The 24,348-nt window shown below is 45.3% G+C and overlaps 1 protein-coding gene across 2 annotated transcripts in view; it reads left to right on the plus strand.

Moving 5' to 3' along the window:
• Nucleotides 1-272: 272 nt before the first annotated feature.
• Nucleotides 273-24,348, plus strand: part of APM1 (aminopeptidase M1) — an 80,778-nt gene continuing 56,702 nt past the window's right edge. Inside the window, exons 1-2 of one of the 2 annotated variants that reach the window (XM_086798692.1) lie at nucleotides 273-599; nucleotides 696-1,166. In XM_086798692.1, coding sequence (XP_086654818.1) covers nucleotides 852-1,166 — 315 coding nt within the window. In that variant the 5' untranslated portion in view covers nucleotides 273-599; nucleotides 696-851. Of the gene's footprint in view, nucleotides 1,167-24,348 lie in introns of both variants that reach the window. The other variant, XM_086798691.1, reaches the window with a different exon arrangement.

Consider the following 24,348-nt stretch of genomic DNA (forward strand, 5'->3'; position numbering starts at 1 on the left):
CCTTCTCTCTCATGCCTATGCGGTTTGTTTAAAAATAACCTCTTAATAAAAAAAAAGATTGGCAGTAGTTAAAAAAATGATATATCATCCTTGTGGATGGTATGTCAAAACCTAGCTAACTAGCCACATATGGCTGAGTTTCCATGCATGCTCTACATAAACCAGGAAAGAAGTGAAGTAGAAGAGGAAAAGGCCCTATGTCCATACGACAGTAGAGAGGTCGGGACCTGATCTGGATGCCAGTTGGACCTCGTCACACGTCAAGTGGGTGCGGTGGTACCGTTTTCCAAAATTGACCCTTGCCACATGTCACCACTGTTGAGGACGTGTTTTCTCGCCACGTGTCCAAAAGGAGACTCTCTCTCTCTCTCTGCTTTTTGTGGTCGAGTCCGCCGCCCCAGAAGAGTCTTGAATCTCATGGCCTTTCGTACCCTGTACTCCATCCTCTTTCTCTCCTTCTCCTGCGCTTGCTTCAAGGTCGTTCACTACATGGTCCGCTTTTTTGCGGCGTAACCTGCGATCTCCCGTTGGCGCACGCCACACTTTTTGGGAGATTCTGGCGTCTACAGTGCATATTCCGTGAAGTTTTCGGAAACAAGGTTAGATCTTCGCGACAATTTCGATTTTTCTACGCATCAACGTGCCAGAGTCTGAGGCATTTAGGTTTCCGGCTGTGGTTGGCTTCACACCTTCAGGTCGTTCAGCTTCCCGGCAGATTTACAGCGAGCGTCCGACAGATTTAGTTTGAACTTCGTGTTTCGCGGCGGCAGTTTTTCATATTCTGGCAGTTTTGCGGTGGCAGATTCACCGGCTGGATTTCCGGTTGCTTCTTTGAGCTTTTTGCAGTGGCTATGGCTTCCCGGCTTGCTTTAGCTGCAGCTGTGGTTTTTGCCGCATCCTTTGCCCTTGTGTCATACTTTCGCAAGCGCGACAAGAAATCCAGGAGCTCGGCTTCTCTTTTCAAGGGCTCTCCCAGATTACCGTCCTTTGCCGCGCCCCGGTGCTACAACATTGAGCTCCAGCCTGACCTCAATGCCTTCAAATTCTGTGGAAAACTGGCTGTTACCGTAGAAATTTTGCAGGAAACTTCTCATCTGGTTCTCAATGTTTTCGATTTGACGATTCCGGCTGGCAGTGTGTGGTTGCGTTGCAACAAGACTCGCCAGGTTAGATTGCTATACTTTTCTAACTGCTGTGCTCTTCTCCTTGGGATTGTCAATGTATTTTGCTCCTCTTAGTGGAAATACTGTGGTCAACTTATCTCATTAATTATTAATTTGCTTGTAATGACTCATTATATCAAATGTTTTTGGACCTCACATATAATACAACATATCTTAAAATGATTCTTTGAATCCTCAAAGTACTCCTCCTTTAAATAAAATTAATTTAATTTATATTTATATATAAAAATAAGAACATTTTTTCTATTTCTAAACAGAAATGCAGATCAGAAAAATGAATACAATCCTCAATTGTGGAGTTACTGGATTTGGGGCCTCCCTGCTATTCATTGGGGAAAGCGCCACAATGGGGCCTGTAATACCAACTAATCCCATCCGAATTTCTGGATTTGGGCTCCAAACGAACATAAAGGAAGCTCTTTGCTCCTTGGTGCCAGATCAGCCATTGGATCTTTGCCCCACCAAGATAGAGTCCAGATCAGCCATTGGATCTTGTGCATTTCAGTTGCCATCAAGATAGAGTCCAGATCAGCCACTGGATCTTTGCCCCACCACATAGCAAAACAATGAGAGACTCTGCTTCAATACGTCAGCTTATTGCAAATGCTTGCAACAAGAAGGGGGACATGATTATGTTGCCGAAGTTACTTCTTTCTTAGACAAAGCTGGCTTGGGTGTAGATGAGGCCAGGGAGGAAAAACTGATTGATTTTGTACACCGTGCCCAACAAAATGATATGCTTTCAGTGTGGGATGCCATTTGTATCGCTCTCTTCCTTCATTATCAGATGAATGCATATTAGATGGGGCCTTTGGCATATCATGATCTTGCTAAAGGAACTCCCATTACTGGGGCACTTCCCTGCGAGATGGTGCCGGAAGTTTTTTTTTTCCTTTCAAAATCTGCCAAGGGGCATGTTACAACCCTATCCCATGATGGTAAGAAAACTGAAAAAATGAAAGGGGGGCTCCCTCCATGGCTGGCCGCTCTCAGAGGGAGGGTACATCTTGGGGGGGGGGGATTGCCAAACAGGTGGCCTTTAATGCCAGATGATGTGCCTTCCTTTGTGCTGAGGAAGGGTCTGGTGCTCCAAGTGTAGAAGAAGGTTGCATGATATGTGTAAGGTCTTCGTAGACCACACCCAAGGATCATTGGACCTAGAATCAAAACCCTAACGAGGTTTCTTAGACCCGACATTGTCCGCATTGCATGACGACGATAGATTGTGGCTAGTGATTCACCACACAAAAGTAGAGTCCTGTGGACTCACCCCCGAGCGTGAGGTCTGATTGCTGCGAGCTTGCTTGGTAGCGATGGCCCCAACCTAGCGTCCCATAGCACTAGGCCGAACCACCCACCTTGCAACTCCATGGCCATGAGGGCTTGCATGCCTTGACATCATCCCCTTGCTACTGGCTTCTTGTGTGGTGTCCTATTTTAGCCTTTAGGGCTAACCATGTTAGCTAGAGGGGCTGGTCACCCCTCACATCATTTACCCACCTATTTTCCCATTTTATCGAGTCTTGGGCATTTATCCTATCCTAGTCGTGGAGAGCTGGTCGGTTGCCCCTACATGGGCATATATAAAGCCGGTCCTTCTCTCACCCTTTTTCATTGCATTGCATTGTTTGCTGCAGTCCCTCACATATGAGGCCTTCTCCCCTCTTGCTTGGGACTTGTATTCTTGTTTGGTGATATTGAGAGAGGTATACACCTGTGTTTCCTTTCCATCTCTCTCTCTCTCACTCTCTCTCCTGTGTTTCCACTTTCCATCTTCCGCTATGCATTCTATCATGGTATCAGAGTGCCGGTGACATGCAATGTTGGATGCTCCCTCCTCATGCTATGCAATGCAGCATTGGTATGGACAATCCCCGTTCATGAGACTATACCAAAATAGACGTGCTCTAGGCAAGTACATGAGGTACCAGACCCAATGGAACATCAATCCACTAGGCATTTCCAGGCATGTACGCAGAGGCACAAGTCCCAACGGAAAGCCAAGTCCACGGTATCACATGAATGGCATCAATCCCCGGCATATACAATTGCCATGGACACCAATCCAATGTACATACATGATGAGAAAGCACGGGTGGACCAATTGGGTGGCCAAATGGTGACAATCTCAACGGTTGAGGTCTTTTATACACAAGGAAGAGGTATCAATCACTTCTCGCCATGCATCTACTCCTCATGAGGCAACAAGTATGTGTATGTTGGAGCTAGTGGGCGACATGATGGCCTTGTGGATTCAAAGGATGTATATCATGGAGAGAGTGGTCGGCATGCAAACCGAAAGACTCTGCCCATTGAGTTGTCTCATGGTGAGACATTGCATCATTTGGGGAGGTCACATGCATCTGGGCCACAGATTCATAATGCACATGCCACCGTGTCTCGTGAAACATCTTTGGCTGCCCATGAAGCCCATACAGAGAGGGCTGCCCCGTTGGATAAGGGGAAAACTCTGCCCATTGAGTTGTCTCGTGGTGACACATTGCATCATTTGGGGAGGTCACATGCATCTGGGCCACAGATTCATAATGCACATGCCACCGTGTCTCGTGAAACATCTTTGGTAAAGCTCAAGGAGTTCAAGGCAGAGGACAAGTCCGTGAAATTTGATGCCTTTCATGGAGAGTATGATGCCTCCAAGGTGCTTGCTTTTGTGGCACAGTTTGACATTGCTTTTAGTGATGAGGACTTCACTGAGAAGTCTAAAATTTGTCATGCAAGCATGTTTTTGAAGGGGACGGCTGCCCATTGGTGGATCACTGAAAAGACCACCAAAGATCCCATTGGCACTTGGAAAGAGTTCAAGGATAACAATGAAAGTGTGCAGAAGTATGTCAACAAATTTTGGAAAGTCTTGATGGAGGTAACTCCCTCTATGCAACTCTCCGAAGATAAAAGAAAAAGAAAGTTTCGCTTTGGATTGCAACCAGCTTATCGTTCGGGCATTGAATTGCACCCGAAACACACTCTTCAGCAGCTCATAGCATTTGCTCTTGCTACGGAGCAATTGGTGCTTAAAATTAAGGAGGATCAGGGAGGTTCTAAGGGCAAAGAGAGGGCTGTCCCAAACCTGGAAAAAGGTGGACAGCCAGCTAAAAAGAGCTTTTGGGAAACCCAAAAGGGTGGTGAAGCTGAAAGTACCCCATCCAAAGACATTGCACCAAAGAAGAATAAGTTTGGCTTGACCCCCGAGCAAAGGGAGCAATATGCCAAAGAGGGGAAATGCTTTTCTTGTGGTAGTAAAGAGCACATGTTTAGGCAATGTCCTACCCGCAAGCAAAAGCATGAAGACAAGCCACCCAAGGCAAATGGGCATGCCATACCTGATGTGCAGGGTAACACTGAGCATGATGGCAAAGAGAGAGTGGTATGCAAAGCTTGGGTACATTAGCTCGCCTTATTCATGTTTGATGATTGTGCAATTGATAACTTCATCTCTACATAGATGGCAGCCGCCTTGGGCACAGAGATTGGAGACATGGGATCCCAAATTGAGGTAGAGGCAGCTTTTGTTGGCAAAGAGGTCTAGGTCACTCCTCTTATTGGCATTTATATATAGGGTTAGTTGGATTATGAACATTTCTTGATTGCCCCACTCAATGGATGTGATGTATTACTTGGCAAGCCTTGGCATCATAGGCTTGAGTCCCGCAAAGAATATAAAAGCAACAGGATCACCTTTATGCATAGAGGCCGCATGCATGTCATTGATGCTGGCAAGGAAGGGGATTCTATCCCAATTGTCTCTCACATCCAAATTAATAAGGCAATAAAAAAGAGTCTTTCCGCTTACTTGGTTTTTGTTCGTGACAAAATTGAACAACATAATGTGAAAGTAGATGTATTGACTCAAGAGAGGCTGAATTTTCTTAATGCTTATAAAGATTGTTTTGCCGATGCATTGCCACGAGAGCTTATGTCACGACCCTATGTTTTTCTCTGGACAGTATGCAGGTGTGCACGGGGACATGGTGGACAGTGTGAATGGCATCAGGTTGGAGTCAAAAAAGTAAACCCATGTGTGGACAACCCCAAGTGTGAAGGGGGCCAAGTGATTAAAGTCTTCTCTCATAACCCATGGGGACAAAGGGTTTTGGAGGGGACAAAGGTTTAAAAGCCTTTAAAAATAAAAGAACCCTTTTTAGGGGATAATCGTGGCCTTTATGCTTATCTTAGAGGGAGTCGAGCTGCAGCATGGGTCGCATGTGCTTTTTGGGTGGCTGTGTGGCAACCAAGTACAGGCTGCTGCTTGACATCTGGCTCAGGGCAGCGTGGCGACCAGGTGCAGGCTGCTACTGTGCGGGCAGCTGTAGGTGCTGTCCTGTACGGAAAGGTGCAGGCGCAGCATACAAGTGGGCTGAACCGCACGAAGGTTGATCAGAGAGCAGGCTGGACTGCATGTTGGTTGGGCAGGCAGTGCACAGGGGCTGCACAGCAGATGTTTTTCCACCTAGTAACTGGCCGGCTACAGCTGCATGTTTTCCTTCTCTCTCTAGGCGGCTGGCTGGGCTGCAGAGAAGTACAGCTTTGGACTATTCATGGCCAGGACTGCTGGCCGACAGGATTGTTCACTCTCTTGTGGAGGGTGGCAAGTTGCAGGAGAAACAGTAGAGGGAGGGCTGAAGCTGCGGCACATGCTTTTTCTCTCTCTCTCTCTCTCGCTTGTTGCTCAGGTGGCCAGGACTAGAGAGGTGCACATGGTGCTAATCCTTCTTGCAACAGGGTTGTTTTGGGACTGTTTATGGGCTGTTTTTGCTTGGCTGCAAATTCAGCTATGTACTTGGGTTTCCGGCTGCAAGTACAGGTCACTTGAATGTGTTTCTTGGCATGGGAGTGAAGCAAGCTCGCATGGCTGCGTGCTCGTGGAGCAGATTGTTTTCTTCCTGCTAGAAAGGAACAGAGGGACCTACAGTTATGGGCATCTCTATGTTGCGAGATGTTTCATGAGGGAACAGGTAACTAGATGTATGTTGTTGGCACTGTTGTTGAATGGTGCCATGAATGGTTCTGTATGGAAACAGGACATAAGTTTCAAAGGGAAACAGGCCTAAGGGTTTCATGTGGAAACAGGTCGTAGGTTTCTCGAGGAAACATGTATTTGGGTTTCTCCAGGAGATAGGTCACATGCAGGCAGAAGGTACAAGAATGGACACATGTTTGGTACAACCTTGCTATTGATTGGGCAGGGGACAGGGAATCCATGACAGAGATGGATAGTACCCTTGGAAGGTAGAGAGGGTTGGTACAGGTGTGTCGACTGTATGGTATGCTGTGCTGTGATGCGAGTTCTCTTTTGAGAGACAGTTTGGGAGTCTGTGTTGTGATGCAGAAGCACTGGATGTGTCAGGGTGTGATGCTGTTCATAGTGTGAGAGGTGTCTTTGCCTATATGAGGTGAAGAGCAAGAGCTGAAGATGAAGCTCAGGAGAAAAGACACCAAGGACAAGAAGTAGTCGGCCAGGAACAAGAAGCAGTTGAAGTGTTATGGTGCAAAACATTCGATAGTTTGTCACCGGTCGTATCTTCATAGAGGCTTCATGGGTTCGGAAGATAGTTTCTTTCTATGTTTAGCAGTGGTGATCTCCTATGCTTCAACGAGGACTTGTGCTTACCACTTGGGTGGAGTGCAAGCAGGTTTTGGGTGTCTGAGGATGTATCAGATGAGGCTCAGACGGAAGCGGAGGAACTTGACGAGGTTCTTTTTCCCGAGCAGATATTGGCACATAAGAAAAGAAAGGTACAGGGTAAAGTTTCCCGTCGCTATCCTGTGAAGTTCAAGGGCTGTTCACTAATGGATGCGAAGTGGATGGAGGAGGTTCACTGATGGATGCGAAGTGGATGGAGGAGGGTGACTTAGCAGATTCACCTCAGGAGTTGCAGCTTTATCTTGATGCCGATGAGTTGGAGTCGACTCTTGTTACGGCTCATTCAGGTTCAGCAGATCATAGGTCTGGAGCATTGCCTGATGCTCAAGAGGGGGGTAGCACCTCCACTCCCTTGTTACAGACAGGCTCAGTTGTCATCTAGGAGTCGCTTGGTGATATCTTTGTATTCACCCGAAGGTACTGAGGTTGACAGTACATCTGCTTATGGGACTTCTATGATCTTGTGTACTAGTCACATGAGATGGTAAAGTTGGGTATGGTTCACAGTCGGCCGCACCTTGAACTATAACTACAACTATGGATAACTCTATGTAGGGCATAAGTCTTGCGAGCAGTCCTAGAGTTGGTTTGGTTCATGGAAATATGGATCGAACTCTATTTGTGCATGTATGCATACACTTTTTGAGGTAGAGGTATTTTTGTATTCTGGTGCCATTGGATCCTGGTACCATTGAGAATACATTGGGAAATACTCTGCATTGTGTTGAGTGCTGCATGTATATTGGTATGATACATCAAGTGCTTTATTATGTTCATGGATGCACCACTGGGTGTGACTCCTGCGGGATGGCCATGAAACATATGTGGGAAAGTACTTAGTGGATATAGTGTTTGGATGCATTGAGTGCTTGCATATGCTCATGTTGTACCATCAGTCGTGGGTCCTGCGGGATGCCCATGGGCGTAAGGCTTGCGAGCAGCCCTTAGACTGTTACTTTAGAGTAGGCAGAGCAACTTGAGGAGCATATTGTTTGCGAATGCATATGTGTGTCATGCATATGTTTGTCATATGTAGAATGATGCATGGTTTTGTTTTTGGCTAACACAATTAACGTGTTTCCATTCGGTTTTAGACTTTTGCTGTAGGTTCTGCAGAGGAATAAGCAAGAGGTGTTTGTCACTTTGGTGTGACAGTGTGGCTTATTGTGCAGGATGATTGTATTATCACCCAGATGCATTGGAGGGCCATTGTTTTTGTCATATGGGGAGTCTTTGCTCATAAGATGCCTTACTGTGCAATCGAGGACGCTTGTATGTCACGACCCTATGTTTTTCTCTGGACAGTATGCAGGTGTGCACGGGGACATGGTGGACAGTGTGAATGGCATCAGGTTGGAGTCAAAAAAGTAAACCCATGTGTGGACAACCCCAAGTGTGAAGGGGGCCAAGTGATTAAAGTCTTCTCTCATAACCCATGGGGACAAAAGGTTTTGGAGGGGAAAAAGGTTTAAAAGCCTTTAAAAATAAAAGAACCCTTTTTAGGAGATAATTGTGGCCTTTATGCGGTGGCCAGGACTACAGAGGTGCACATGGTGCTAATCCTTCTTGCAATAGGGTTGTTTTGGGACTGTTTATGGGCTGTTTTTGCTTGGCTGCAAATTCAGCTATGTACTTGGATTTCCGGCTGCAAGTACAGGTCACTTTAATGTGTTTCTTGGCATGGGAGTGAAGCAAGCTTGCATGGCTGCGTGCTCATAGAGCAGATTGTTTTCTTCCTGCTAGAAAGGAACAAAGAGACCTACAGTTATGGGCATCTCTATGTTGCGAGATGTTTCATGAGGGAACAGGTAACTAGATGTGTGCTGTTGTTGACACTGTTGTTGAATGGTGCCATGAATGGTTCTGTATGGAAACAGGACAGAAGTTTCAAAGGGAAACAGGCCTAAGGGTTTCATGTGGAAACAGGTTGTAGGTTTCTTGAGGAAACATGTATTTGGGTTTCTCCAGGAGATAGGTCACATGCAGCCAGAAGGTACAGGAATGGACACATGTTTGGTACAGCCTTGCTACTGATTGGGCAGGGGACAGGGAATCCATGACAGAGATGGATAGTACCCTTGGAAGGTAGAGAGGGTTGGTACAGGTATGTCGACTGTATGGTATGCTGTGCTGTGATGCGAGTTCTCTTTTGAGAGACAGTTTGGGAGTCTGTGTTGTGATGCAGAAGCACTGGATGTGTCAGGGTGTGATGCTGTTCATAGTGTGAGAGGCTATGGATGGTTGTGGCAGCCTTGATCATGGGAGAAAGCTTCTGTATGCAGACTCAATGTGAGAGAGTCTTTCGATGCGAACAATGGCTGGTTGGACTTGTTTGTGGATGCCGAGTGGACAAGAAGCCATGATGCAGGTTCTTTGCAGGCTTCAGGGGTTCTACTGTGACGGCTGAGTTTCCAGCCTTATTGTAATCAAAGCTCTTATAATCAATTAAAGAAATACCGCAAGGGACGCAACTGCGATTTGGGGCCAATCGGTGTCTGTGTACTGTTTGTAGGAGCACTCTAGCTCCCCCTGTTTGTTTTCCTTTTCTAGGTCCTCAATGGCGTTGAAGTGTTTTATGTGCGAGTGTTTGTTTCACGGCCCGTCAGATTTTTGAAGGCCGGTTTCAGCTACCTTTTGAGAGACCGGAGGATCATCAGGAGATCATGAAGCAGGTTAATGAGCTTTTAGAGAAGGGTTTGGTTTAGCCAAGCTCTTCACCCTTTTGTTCTCCTGTGCTTCTTGTGCAAAAGAAGGATGGATCTTTTCGTATGTATGGATTATCGAGCTCTAAACAAGCTCACCATCAAGAACAGGTTCCCAATCCCACGCATAGATGACATCTTGGATAAGCTTGATGGTTCAGATTGTTTCAACCGTATAGATTTGAAGAGTGGTTACCACTAGATTCGTGTGGTACCCTAGGATGTCCATAAAATTGCATTCAGGACAGCTTTTGGATTGTATGAATTCTTGGTGATGCCTTTTGGCCTTACCAATGTCCCAGCAACATTCAACTGTAAGATGGACAGGATATTTCGACCCCATCGTAAGTTTATAGGTGTATTCTTTGATGATATCTTGGTTTTCTTAAAGAATGAGGAGGAGCACAAGATTCATTTGGCTATAGTGTTTGAAGAGTTGTGAAAGCATAAACTCTTCATAAATGCTAAGAAAAGTGAATTCTTCCTCTCAGAGATACACTATTTGGGGCACATCGTATCCAAAGAGGGTGTAAGAATGGATCCTGCTAAGAGTTGCAAAATGTATATCAAGTGGGTAGCTTTCTTGGGTTGTGTTCATACTATAGGGGATTCATAAGGCATTTCGCCAAGATTGCCTCGCCATTGCATGATCTTACAAAGAAGAAAGCCACTTTCCAATGGACTTCGAATGAGCAAGATGCTATCATTTGTGGACCCGTTTTGATTGTTCCCGACTTGAAAAAGCCATTCACGGTAGAATGTGATGCATGTAGGAATTGTATAGGAGCTGTCTTAAATCAAGAGGGTCATGCAGTTACTTATGAGAGCCGTTTATTGCATGATGCCGAATGAAACCGGCCCTCAGAAATCTGATGGGCGGTGGAACAAACACTCGCACATAAAACACTTCATCACCCATGGGAACCTGAAAAAGGAAAACAAACAAGGGAGCTAGAATGCTCCTGCAAATAGTACAAGGACACCGATTGGCCCCAAAATGCAGTGGCGTCCCTTGCGGTATTTCTTTATTTGAACAAATATGAGTACAAAGTACAACTTGTCGAATCCTTTACCAATAGGATCCCTTTTAGCTTTTCACCCTAGACTTTCCAAATAAGTAACTCTCGTTACTACAGCAAAGCATTCCATAGAGAAGGCACACCTGTACAACACCTCCCTGCTTGAAAAGGTCTTCTCCATCTCAACCATGGATCCCAGCCCTTTCCCAAACAGCAGTAGGGCTGTACCAAACCATATGTCCTTCCTATAGTCACAGCGTGCATGTAACCTCGAGAAAACTAGAACCTGTTCACACGAATTCAGAGTCATGCTTTCCACACGAAACCAAAGACCTGTATCTGATAAACCATAGACCTGTATCCATAAACCATAGGCCTGTATCCTCGATACCAAAGTCCCGTTTCTTCACGAAAGACCAATGTCCTGTTTCCATGACAGATAAATCCACATATGCATCATCAATCACGATGCCATAAACCCATAGACCCGCTTCCGTCATGCTGGTCTAAGCCTGTCCAGTCTGGCTGTGGAGATGCCTCAGCGATGCCTGCTTCATGATGTAAGAAAATCCGCTTGCCTAGCTGTCACATGCAAGTAACCTGCTCCACGACCACCAGTACCTGATATTCATGCGCTGGCAGCAATCCATGTGGCGCCTAGAGCTGTTCATAGCCCACCTGACAGCGCCCAGCAACAACCAGCGGCAGCAGTAGCAACATCACCCTGTGGCGGCAGCAGCAGCAGTAGCAGCGGCCGCAGCAGCAGCAGCACTCGGCAGCAGCACTTGGCGGTGGCAGCAGCATCAGCAGCACTCGGCAGCAGCAGCCCCTAGCGGCGGCGGCAGCGGCAGTCGCCTGGCTCCTGCGCAGCAGCACCACCTGCCGCCTGTAGCCGAACGTGCAGCAGCACCCGGTATAATCCAGCTGGCAACTCCCACACGGCGATCTCCACACACCCACCTTGATGCTCGCCACCCTTCAATTTATAAGGAAAACGATGCGCTTTTTCTCAAAAACGCCAAAAGCTAAGGTTAAACAAAAATGCATGCTTTTCAAGATAATAATAAGCCCTTAAATCATCAAAGGTTTAAAAACCTTATAACTTTTAAAGTTCCTTTTTGTCCCCTTTCACACTTGGGCTGGCCACTAACATGGGTTTCCTTTTCACATTCAGCTGATGCCTGTCCACATTGTGCGTCCCATGCCCGTGCCCACCTGCTTGTTGTCCAGAGGGAAAAACACCAGGTCGTAACATACCTCCCTCTTGAAAAATAGCAAGCGTTCTCGATTGCACTCAATAACACAGTAAGCATCCAATGAAGAAAGATTCCTCATATGACCAAAGCAATGCCCCTCCAGTGCATCTGGGTGATGAAACAATCATCCTGGACAATAAGGTCACACTATCACGTTGAAGTGACAAACAACTCTTGCTTGTTCCTTTAGAACCAGGAGCAAAAGTCTAAAACCAAGTGGAAACACATAACCTGTGTTAGCCAAAAACAAAACCATGCATCATTCTACATATGACAAACATATGCATGACACATATATGCATTTGCAAACAATATGCTCCTCAAGATGCTCTACCCACTCCAATATAATAGTCTCAGGGTTGCTCGCAAGCCTTACACCCATGGATATCCCGCAGGACACACGACTGATGGTACAACATGAGCATATGAAAGCACTCAATGCATCCAAACAGTACATCCACGAAGTACTTCCCACATATGTTCCTCTTGATGCTTTACACACTCTACTTATGGCCATCCCGCAGGAGCCACACTCAATGATACACCATGAACATGGTGAAGTACCTGATGTATCATACCAACATACATGCATCTTATCCTGACACATCCAAAGTATTGCCCAATGTATTCTCAAGGGTACCAGGATCCAATGGCACTAGAATACCGTAATACCTCGGAAAGTGTATAAATACATGCACAAATAGAGTTCAATCCATATATGAACCAAACCAACTCTAGGACTGCTCGCGAGACTTATGCCCTTCATAGAGTCTCGAAGTGTTAGCTTAGGTTGCCGTAGCCTTTGAGCTCAACCAAACCATGCCATTCCAAAGAAGACCAACTCCACAAATAGCATCATCTCAAAATCCAATTGACCGATCCTGTGGTCAAGAACAGCCAGAACCATATGACAAAGATCAATGTCCCAATCTTCCTCAGTCATACTTAGTTCCAAAGGCAAAAACCATCTCTCTTAACCATACGTGTAGACAGAGTTTTCCAAAGTTGCAGTTATAGTTCAAGGTGCGGCCGATTGTGAACCATACCCAACTTTACCATCTCATGTGACTAGTACACAATATCATAGAAGTCCCAAAAGCACATGTACTGTCAGCCTCAGGTCCTTGGGTGAACACAAAGATGTCACCAAGCGACTCCTAGTAGATGAAAAACTGAGCCTGTCTATAACAAGGGAGTGGAGGTGCTACCCCCCTCTTGAGCATCAAGCAATGCTCCAGACCCATGCTTTGCTGAACCTGAATGAACTGTAGCAAGAGTCGGCTCCAACTCAAAGGCGTCAAGATAAAGCTGCAATACCCGAGGTGAATCTGCTAAGTCACCCTCCTCCATCCACTTCGCATCCATCAGTGAGCAGTTCTTGAACTTCACAAGATAGCGATGGGAAACTTTACCTTGTACCTTTCTTTTTTGTGTGCCAATATCTGCTTGGGAATAAGAACCGCATCAATTTCCTCTACTTCCAACTGAGCCTCATCTGATACATCCACAGGCACCCAAAACCTGCTTGCACTCTACCCAAGTGGTAAGCACAAGTCCCAATGAATCATAGTGTCACCATTTGGCCACCCGAATGGTTCACTCTTGCTTTCACACTATGTACATATTGGATTAGTGTCCATGGCTTATGGAATATGCCTATGCAGGTGATTGACACGTGTCATGCTGTATAGTTGGATATGATATTCCGCTAGGACTTGATGTTATCATGCCCGGAATATCTGGAGGACTTGGCTTTCCACTGGGACTAGTGCCTTTGTGTACATGCCCGGAAACGCCTGGAGGACTTGGCTTTCCGCTGGGACTTGTGCCTTTGTGTACATGCCCGGAAACGCCTGGAGGATTGGCTTTCCACTGGGTCTGGTATTGCGTATACTTGCCTGGAAACGCCTGGTCTTATATGGTTTCATGAATGGAAATTGCTCATGCCAATGCTGCATTGCATAGCATCCTTATGTGCTTGCCTGCAAATGAAATTGCATGCTGTTTTCATGCTTGCATGACCTATGTGTAGTTCCGGGTAAGGGGACGCCCGCCCGTGAACCGTGCGTGTGAAACTGTCTGCTGACATGGTTGTGTGGCATGTGAACAGGTGGTAAGTATTTCCCGATCTAGGCTCAAATAGCCCTTAGGACTTGGCCAATATTTATAAGTTAGTTCGTTCCCATTTCATTAAAGTTTGGGCGCCCAAAAGTCACTTATAAATTATGACCTCTTCCAAGTTCACACTCACTGAAGTCCCGAGGCGGACAAGACTCAATGTCCAGGACCTGATCCTCCCCTTTTACTCATAAATGGGCATCTCCCCATGTCCCTTCACCTGATTGGACCCCAATTCACTTAATTCGTGTTTTCTCTTCATGAGGATTTTTGGAGGCTGAAAACTCTGTTTTTCCACCATTTCTCTCCATTTCCAAGCTCTCCATAGCCATACCCAACTTGCTAGGGTGTTTTCCAAGCTTCCAAGAGTGTTTCCAAGTGCTAATCACTCTCCTACTCACTCCCAATGACTGAAATTCAGCAAAACAGCTCTCATTTTTGCTGTAATTTCTGGTCTTTTTGTTGAAAACCTTAATTTCAGCCTTCCTTTCTCAAGTTGAACCATAGGGGAAGCTTTCCCAAGGTTCCCTTCATCCTCTTGAAGACTTTTGTCGCGAAGGATTGCGGCAAAATCGAAGATATCAACACTTCTAAAGCTTCCAACGCGAAGGCTTCCGCTTGCAACAACTTCTATGAAGACTGGTAAGGTAATTGGACAATGTATTGTCATTACTTACTCAGTAGAAGGGCAGGACTCCTTGTTTAGCCGTCCTGTGTAGTATTTCTCTTGTCCTATGTGCTCTTGAAGATGTTGCTACCTTGCTTGGTAGAACATAGAGCCAATGGTAGAGAATATGGGCACTGAAGTCGGGCCGGGCATCAAGGCAGCTCCTTGGTGATCTACATCGACATACCATTGTTTTCTAAATGCTGAATTTCATATGCATTGGCATGGAGGATTTGCCAATGGATGCCCGTGAAACTATGTATTGAATTTCTCCAATAGTAATACAATTTACTCAAGGGAGGGGTCGGCCGTTCCGGCTCATTGTGTGCCTCTTGTCAATTCAGCAATTTACTTCTTGTATTTGAGCAAGTGTCCTTCAAATCTTAGTGTATTTAAGTGTATTGATTAGCATTGTGTTCAACCAAGTTACATTGGTATCAGAGCGTACGGTTCTCTTTCACTTCTATCGTGAGAGACGATCACCGTGAACACTAGCTATCTCTACACTTAGAACATTATGGACAGCCATACAATGAATGTTGGAGATGCTAATACAAGAGGCAGGGACAATGAAATGCATGCCTCCAATGCTTTACAGGATGAGCAAACTCATGTGGTGCACAATAGGGAACATGAATATGTGGGACAGTCGTCCCGTGGCATAGAGAAGATGCAAGAAGAAGAGTCCATAGTCTTGAGGGCTGAACTTACTCGTATGCAGGCTCTTCTCCATGCACAACAACAAGAATTGAATCTCTATCGCCGCGAGGATCGATTGGTACATGACCATTTGAAAGCCAAGAAAGCTGAATCTTATATGGATCATGCAATGGCAATGATTGCTCAAGAGTTGCACATGCAACCGAGGGATGCAGCACGTGCATACTTGGCTCGTACCGAGGATGCCTATGTAGAAAAGGCAACCATCCCACATGTCTTGGAATCCCCACAAGTACCCGAACAAGAACTTATGTCTAAGAGGATGAACCTCCATGCGATGGGAGAGGAACAATCAGTGACTTCACGCCATGCAGGAATACCTCATGTAGCCCGTGAAGGATACAATGTTTATGGCAGTGGTCAAAATGTATGTCAAATGCCATTGCCGGCTGAAAATGTACATGCACAACACATGCAACATGGGCTGCAATTTTCTGTTGCTGCAGGTATTCCGCGTATCTCTCATGCCACTCATGCCTTCGAGTGTACTCGTGAGGGAGAAGTTATGGCTGAAAATGTATCAATGCATGTTGAGGGGCCAGCCATGCCTCATGCTTACAGGGCACATGTATCTATGCCTTATGTATCACCTTTTGGTCCAAAAATGATGCCAGTCTCACAGGAGCTGTCCCAATGGACAAACATGGGGGAAAACATGTTGAGATGCACACACATGCATCAAAGTCTCGTGACTTCAAGGCCGGAGACAAATCTGTGAAGTTTGACACATATCATGGAGAATATGATGCATCAAAGGCACTTACTTTTATTGCCCAGTTTGATATTGCTTTCAGTGATGAGGATTTCACTCAGAAATCCATGATCCGGCATGTAAGCATGTTCATGAAAGGCACTGCTGCCCATTGGTGGCTTACGGAGAAGCTCTCACCGAATCCTGTTAGATCATGGAAAGAGTTCAAGGAGAGGTTCTATGCTCAATTCTTGCCTCCCAATGCATTGAATGAGATAACAATGAAGTGGGATTGGGTAAAGCAAAATGAGGGGGAATCGGTAAATGCATATGTACAAAAGTTTTGGAAAGTGCTCTTGGAGGTGTCTCCATTTATGCATGTTACCGAGGCGGAAAGGAAGAGAAGGTTTCAATCGAGATTGCAACCCGTGTACGAAGCGGGATTACAAATGTATCCTGGTCATACCTTACACCAATTAATCGCAGCCGCCACCACCATCGAGCAATTGGAACTCAAATTGAGTCGATCCAATAAGGCTAAACCCTCATTTCAAGGCAAAGAGAGGGCTGTCCAAAACCTGCAAAATGATGGACAGCCACCTAAAAGGGACCAAAACCAAGCCAAATTAGGTCCAAAAGCTGAAAATAAGTTTGCTAACAAGCGCCCTTATAAGCCGGCAAACTTTGGTCTTAGTGCTGAGAAGAAGGAGCAATATATGCATGAAGGCAAATGCTTTACTTGTGGCAGCACTGAGCACATGGCAAGAGCATGTCCAAATAAGAAGAACAAAGCTGAAAATGCTAATGTACCGAAGCCTAATGTGCATATGGTTCCGGATGTGCAGGGCAACACTTCACATGATAGCAAAGATAGGGTTGTATGTAAAGCTTGGGGACAGCTCAAAGATCAACCCGCTTTGTTCATGTTGTTGTGCATCGGAGAATTTCATATCCACTCTCAGATGGCGGCTGCTTTGGGTATTGAAGTGGAGGACATGGGTCCTCAAATTGAAGCAGGGACTGCCTTTGTTGGTAGAGAAGTGCAGGTCATGCCTATTTTTGGCAAGTTGCGCATACACATTCAAGGCTATGTGGATCATGAGGATTTTCTTGTGGCGCCTTTGAATGGCTGTGATGTATTGCTTGGAAAGCCTTGGCATACACATATTGATCCGTGCAAGGCTTACAAGACTAACAGGATCACCTTCATGCATAAAGGCCGAGAACATGTAATTGATGCTGGTGAAGAGGGTGATACCATTCCCCTTGTATCTCATGTACAAATTAAGAAAGTAATGAAAAAGAGTGTTTTTGCGTACTTGATTTTTGTACGAGATCATGTTGAGAAAAATAATGTACATGTAAATACTCTTAGTAATGATAGGCTGAAATTTTTGCAAGAGCACAATGATTGTTTTGCTGATGAGTTACCACTTGTACGACCGGAAGATCATCGCATTGATCTTGTGCCGGGTAGCTCACCGCCTAATAGGCCAGCCTATCGTGTAAGTGCATCCCAAAAAGAGGAGATCATGAAGCAAGTAAATGAGCTTCTTGAGAAGGGTTTGGTTCAATCAAGCTCTTCCCCATATTGTTCACCCGTCCTCTTAGTTCAAAAGAAGGATGGATCCTTTCGTATGTGTGTGGATTATAGAGCTTTGAATAAGCTTACCATCAAGAATAGGTTTCCGATTCCACGCATAGACGACATCCTTGACAAGTTGGATGGATCGGCATGCTTTAGCCGAATTGATCTCAAGAGTGGATATCATCAAGTGCGTGTAGTGCCTGAGGATGTACACAAAACTGCTTTCAGGACAGCATTTGGGCTTTATGATCTTGTTATGCCTTTTGGTCTTACAAATGCCCCGGCTACATTCAATAGAATGATGGATCGCATATTCCGTGGGTACAGGAAATTTACAGGTGTCTTCTTTGATGACATACTAGTCTTCTCGAAGACCGAAGAAGAGCATAAAGCTCATTTGGCTATTGTTTTTGAAGAGCTCCATAAGCATAAACTCTTCATAAATGCAAAGAAGAGTGAGTTCTTCTTGTCAGAGATACATTATCTTGGGCATATTGTGTCCAAAGATGGAGTGCGGATGGATCTTGCAAAGATTGATGCAATTCAGAATTGGCCCGAATTGAGTTCAGTGCATGAGAGCCGTAGTTTTCTTGGATTATGCTCTTACTACCGCAGGTTCATTCGGCACTTTGCATGGATTGCTTCTCCTTTGCATGATTTGACAAAGAAGAAGGCCGTGTTCAAATGGACTAATGTAGAGAGAGATGCATTCCTCAAATTGAAAGATGCAACTACTCATGGTTCAGTGTTGATCGTTCCGGATTTGCAAAAGCCTTTTTGTGTGGAATGTGATGCATCTAGAAATTGCATAGGGGCTATCCTTAATCAAGAGGGACATGCCGTGGCTTATGAGAGTCGTAGATTGCATGATGCAGAGCTATCTCTTGGCATTTATGAGAAAGTGCTCTTGGCTGTAATTCATGCACTTACTATATGGAAACATTACCTTCTTGGGACTGATTTCACTGTGAAGATAGATCACCAGAGTTTGAGGTATTTTCTTACTCAAACTAAATTGTCAGAGAAGCATATGAGGATGGCTAATTTCCTCTCTATGTTTCATTTTCAGATCTTGCACACCCCGGGAGAGAAGAATGTAGTAGCCGATGCATTGTCACGAAAGCCGTATGTAGCAGCTATCTCGGTTGCCTCTCATGGGGACTTGTCTACCATGCGTTATTTGTATCATATGGATGCTGATTTTGCCACTATTTGGGCTGATTTGATGGTTGGTCATGCACATGCCTCATATGTGATCAAAGAGGGTTATCTCATGAAAGATAATTGCCTATGTGTGGTGTCTGACATGAGGCAAAAGGTTTTGGATGAGTGCCATGCTCCTCCATATGCTGGTCATAGAGGCATAATGCCTACTACGCACATGATTGAGCGGTATTTCTTTTGGCCAGGTATGCGGAAGGACATAGAGGCACATGTACGTGCATGTATCACCTGTCAAAAGGTCAAATTTGATAGGCAAAAGGCACCAGGTTTGCTTCAGCCATTGCCTATTCCCACGCAGCCATGGGAAAGTATTACAGGTCAAAAAGACCATCAAAGCTGAGCATATGGTTAAAATATATCTTGCACAAGTGTTCAAACATCATGGAATGCCGAAGTCCATTGTGGGGAATAGAGATCCCAGGACTACAAGTCTCTTTTGGCGGGCCTTATTTGATAATATGGGCACCAAATTAGACTTCTCATCAGCTTATCACCCTCAAACGGATGGGCAGAGTGAGGCTGCAAATTCAGCCGTGTTGGATCTCTTGAAATGTTATGTGGCGGATCAGAAGTCTTCTTGGGAGAAGTACTTACTGCTTGTGGAATTTGCATACAACAACACGGTGCATGCATCTACGGGAAAGGCTCCGTTTGAGATTGTTTATGGTAAGGTGGTTTTGCCACCCATCCTTCGCACAAAGGATGAGATATTTGCAGCTGATGAGTATGTAAGAGACTTGGATATTGCTTTTGCTTAGGTGCGGACAGCCATTGCAAGGTCACAAGACAAGCATAAAAAGGCTGCCGACAAGCATAGAAGGCAATTGGATGTTAAAGAGAATGATTGGGTATTGCTGAAATTTGAGAAAGCAAGACTTGCAAAGAGGCCTGGCAAAGAGGGTGCATATCCTAAGCTTGCAACCAGGTACTATGGACCTTTTCGAGTGATCGAGAAGATCAATGAAGTGGCTTTCAGATTGGCATTACCTAGTCATTGGCACATACACAATGCTTTTCATGTGAGTCTTCTTCGCAAGTATGTAGGGCCGGAGCCCAGTGAAATGGTCATTGAGGATCCACCAGAAGTGGATGAGCTTGAGGAGATCTTGCAGCCAGAGCAGATTGTGTATCACAAGGAACGCAAGCTTGCTGCAGGCAAAGTTGTGAGGCGTTACCTTGTGAAGTTTAAGAACTATCTTCCCATTGATGCTAAATGGGTAGATGAAGAGTTCTTCAAAGATTGCCCGCATGTGCTTTAGACATATTTGGATGCATTTCAGTTGCGGACAACTGTTTAGACGCGGGGGGGAATGTCACCATTTGGCCACCCGAATGGTTCACTCTTGCTTTCACACTATGTACATATTGGATTAGTGTCCATGGCTTATGGAATATGCCTATGCAGGTGATTGACACGTGTCATGCTGTATAGTTGGATATGATATTCCGCTGGGACTTGATGTTATCATGCCCGGAATATCTGGAGGACTTGGCTTTCCGCTGGGACTTGTGCCTTTGTGTACATGTTGCATGCTGTTTTCATGCCTGCATGACCTATGTGTAGTTCCGGGTAAGGGGACGCCCGCCCGTGAACCGTGCGTGTGAAACTGTCTGCTGACATGGTTGTGTGGCATGTGAACAGGTGGTAAGTATTTCCCGATCTAGGCTCAAATAGCCCTTAGGACTTAGCCAATATTTATAAGCGAGTGCGTTCCCATTTCATTAAAGTTTGGGCGCCCAAAAGTCACTTATAAATTATGACCTCTTCCAAGTTCACACTCACTGAAGTCCCGAGGCAGACAAGACTCAATGTCCAGGACCTGATCCTCCCCTTTTACTCATAAATGGGCATCTCCCTATGTCCCTTCACCTGATTGGACCCCAATTCACTTACTTATTAAGAGAAATTCGTGTTTTCTCTTCATGAGGATTTTTGGAGGCTGAAAACTCTGTTTTTCCACCATTTCTCTCCATTTCCAAACTCTCCATAGCCATACCCAACTTGCTAGGGTGTTTTCCAAGCTTCCAAGAGTGTTTCCAAGTGCTAATCACTCTCCTACTCACTCCCAATGACTGAAATTCAGCAAAACAGCTCTCATTTTTGCTGTAATTTCTGGTCTTTTTGCTGAAAACCCTAATTTCAGCCTTCCTTTCTCAAGTTGAACCATAGGGGAAGCTTTCCCAAGGTTCCCTTCATCCTCTTGAAGACTTTTGTCGCGAAGGATTGCGGCAAAATTGAAGATATCAACACTTCTAAAGCTTCCAACGCGAAGGCTTCCGCTTGCAATAACTTCTATGAAGACTGGTAAGGTAATTGGACAATGTATTGTCATTACTTACTCAGTAGAAGGGCAGGACTCCTTGTTTAGCCGCCTTGTGTAGTATTTCTCTTGTCCTATGTGCTCTTGAAGATGTTGCTACCTTGCTTGGTAGAACATTGAGCCAATGGTAGAGAATATGGGCACTGAAGTCGGGCCGGGCATCAAGGCAGCTCCTTGGTGATCTACATCGACATACCATTGTTTTCTAAATGCTGAATTTTATATGCATTGGCATGGAGGATTTGGCAATGGATGCCCGTGAAACTATGTATTGAATTTCTCCAATAGTAATACAATTTACTCAAGGGAGGGGTCGGCCATTCCGGCTCATTGTGTGCCTCTTGTCAATTCAGCAATTTACTTCTTGTATTTGAGCAAGTGTCCTTCAAATCTTAGTGTATTTAAGTGTATTGATTAGCATTTTGTTCAACCAAGTTACACATAGTAGATCACCACTGCTAAAAACATAGAAAGAAGGTGCCTTCCAAACCCCATGAAGCCTCCGTGAAGATACCTTTGGTGACAAAATGTCGAAAGTCATAGCCTTCAACCCATCTCTTGCACCATAACACTTTAATAGCTTCTTGTTCCTGGCTGACTACTCCTTGTCCTTGGTGTCTTGTCTCCTAAGCTTCATCTTTAGCTTTTGCTCTTCACCTCATATAGGCAAAGACACACAATCCTGCACTGTCTCCTGCACTTCCTTTTCACCTTCCACATGTTGAAGCTTTTGATGTGACAACCACGGGCTTGCCTCCTTGAGAAAGTTGACGATATCCCGGCGATGGAACCATGAAACCGGCCTTCAGAAATCTGCCGGGCGGTGGAACAAACACTCGCACACAAAACACTTCATCACCCATGGGAACTTGAAAAAGGAAGACAAACAAGGGAGCTAGAATGCTTCTGCAAATAGTACAAGGACACCGATTGGCCCCAAAACGCAGTGGCGTCCCTTGCGGTATTTCTTTATTTGAACAAATATGAGTACAAAGTACAACTTGTCGAATCCTTTACCAATAGGATCCCTTTTAGCTTTTCACCCAGGACTTTCCAAATAAGAACTCTCGTTACTACAGCAAAGCATTCCATAGAGAAGGCACACATGTACAACACCTCCTTGCTTGAAAAGGTCTTCTCCATCTCAACCATGGACCCACCAACCCTTTCCCAAACAGCAGTAGGGCTATACCAAACCATATGTCCTTTCTATAGTCATAGCCTGCATGTAACCTCGAGAAAACTAGAACCTGTTCACATGAATCCAGAGTCATGCTTTCCACACGAAACCAAAGACCTGTATTTGATAAACCATAGGCCTGTATCCTCGATACCAAAGTCCCGTTTCTTCACGAAAGACCAATGTCATGTTTCCATGACAGAGAAATCTACATATGCATCATCAATCACGATGCCAAAAACCCATAGACCCGCTTCCATCATGCTGGTCTAAGCCTGTCCAGTCTGGCTGTGGAGATGCCTCAGCGATGCGGTCTGCTCCATGATGCAAGAAAACCCGACCACCTGGCTGTCACATGCAAGTAACCTGCTCCACGACCACCAGTACCTAGCTAAATTCATTGTTGTGTGCCCATCTCTGCACCGCTTTCCCACACCTGGCGTCAATCTGACTGCCCGACTGGCTGTCCACCTAACTTATAGCTTGCCTGGCTGCCCACCTATCTGGTCGCTGGATGCTGGCAGCCCGTGCATATAGCACTCCTGATATCCATGCGCTGGCAGCAATCCATCTGGCGTCTAGAGCTGTTCACAGCCCACTTGACAGCGCCCAGCAGTAACCGGCGGCGGCGGCGGCAGCAGCAGCAGCAGCAGTAGCAGTCTCCTGGCTCCTGCGCAGCACCGCCTCCTGTCGCCTGTAGCCAAACGTGCAGCAGCACCTGGTATAATCCAGCCGGCGACTCCCACACGGCGATCTCCACACACGGCGATCTCCAACACACCCACCTTGATGCTCGCCACCCTTCAATTTATAAGGAAAACGATGCGCTTTTTCTCAAAAACGCCAAAAGCAAAGGTTAAACAAAACGCATGCTTTTCAAGATAATAATAAGCGTTTAAATCATCAAAGGTTTAAAAACCTTATAACTTTTAAAGTTTCTTTTTGTCCCCTTACACACTTGGGTTGGCCATTAACATGGGTTTCCTTTTCACATTCAGCTGATGCCTTTCTTTCCATGTTTCATTTTCAGATTGTACACACTCTGGGAAAGAAGAATCTAGTGGTAGATGCTTTGTCTAGGGAGCCTTATATAGCTGCAGTTACAGTGGCCTCTCATGGAGACTTATCTACCATGCGTGATTTGTATCATTTGGATGCTGATTTTTCCCATATATGGACTGATTTGATGGTTGGTCACTCACATACCTCTTATGTGATCAAAGAGGGTTATCTTATGAAGGAAAATTGCCTGTGTGTGGTGAAGGATATGCGTCCAAAGGTTATGGAGGAATGTCACGCTCCACCTTATGCTGGTCATAGAGGTATTTTACCCACCACACGTACGATAGAAAGATATTTCTTTTGGCCAAGCATGCATAAAGACATTGGCTTATGTATGTGCATGTATTAGCTGTCAAAAGGTGAAATTTGATAGGCAAAAGCCTCCCGGTTCGCTTCAGCCATTGCCTATTCCCTCGCAGCCATGGGAAAGCATTACTATGGACTTCATTATGGATTTGCCTAGATCCCAGCATGGGAATTATGCTATTTGGACCATAGTTGACAGGTTTAGCAAGCAAGCTCACTTCTTGCCCGTCAAGAAAACCATTAAAGTTGATCATATGGTGAAGCTTTTCCTTGCTCACATATTCAAGCATCATGGTATGCGTAAGTCCATTGTTGGGGATAGAGATCCCAAGACTACGAGCCTCTTTTGGAGGGCTTTATTTGATAACATGGGCACTAAGCTTGAGTTCTCATTTGCTTATCACCCCCAAATCGATGGTCAAAGTGAGGCTGCAAATTCTGCTGTGTTGGATTTGTTGAAGTGTTATGTGGTAGATCAAAAGAGTGCCTGGGAGAAGTATCTTCCACTTGTAGAGTTTGCCTACAATAACACAGTACATGCCTCCACAGGAAAGGCCCCGTTTGAGATTATTTATGGCATAGTGATCTTGCTATCCATCCTTCGTACAAAGGATGAGATTTTTGCAACCTATGAGCATGTGTGTGACT

The sequence above is a fragment of the Cibotium barometz genome, chromosome 5 (assembly GCF_041138505.1).
Source record: "Cibotium barometz isolate CiBa-2024 chromosome 5, ASM4113850v1, whole genome shotgun sequence".
NCBI classification, from domain to species: domain Eukaryota; kingdom Viridiplantae; phylum Streptophyta; class Polypodiopsida; order Cyatheales; family Cibotiaceae; genus Cibotium; species Cibotium barometz.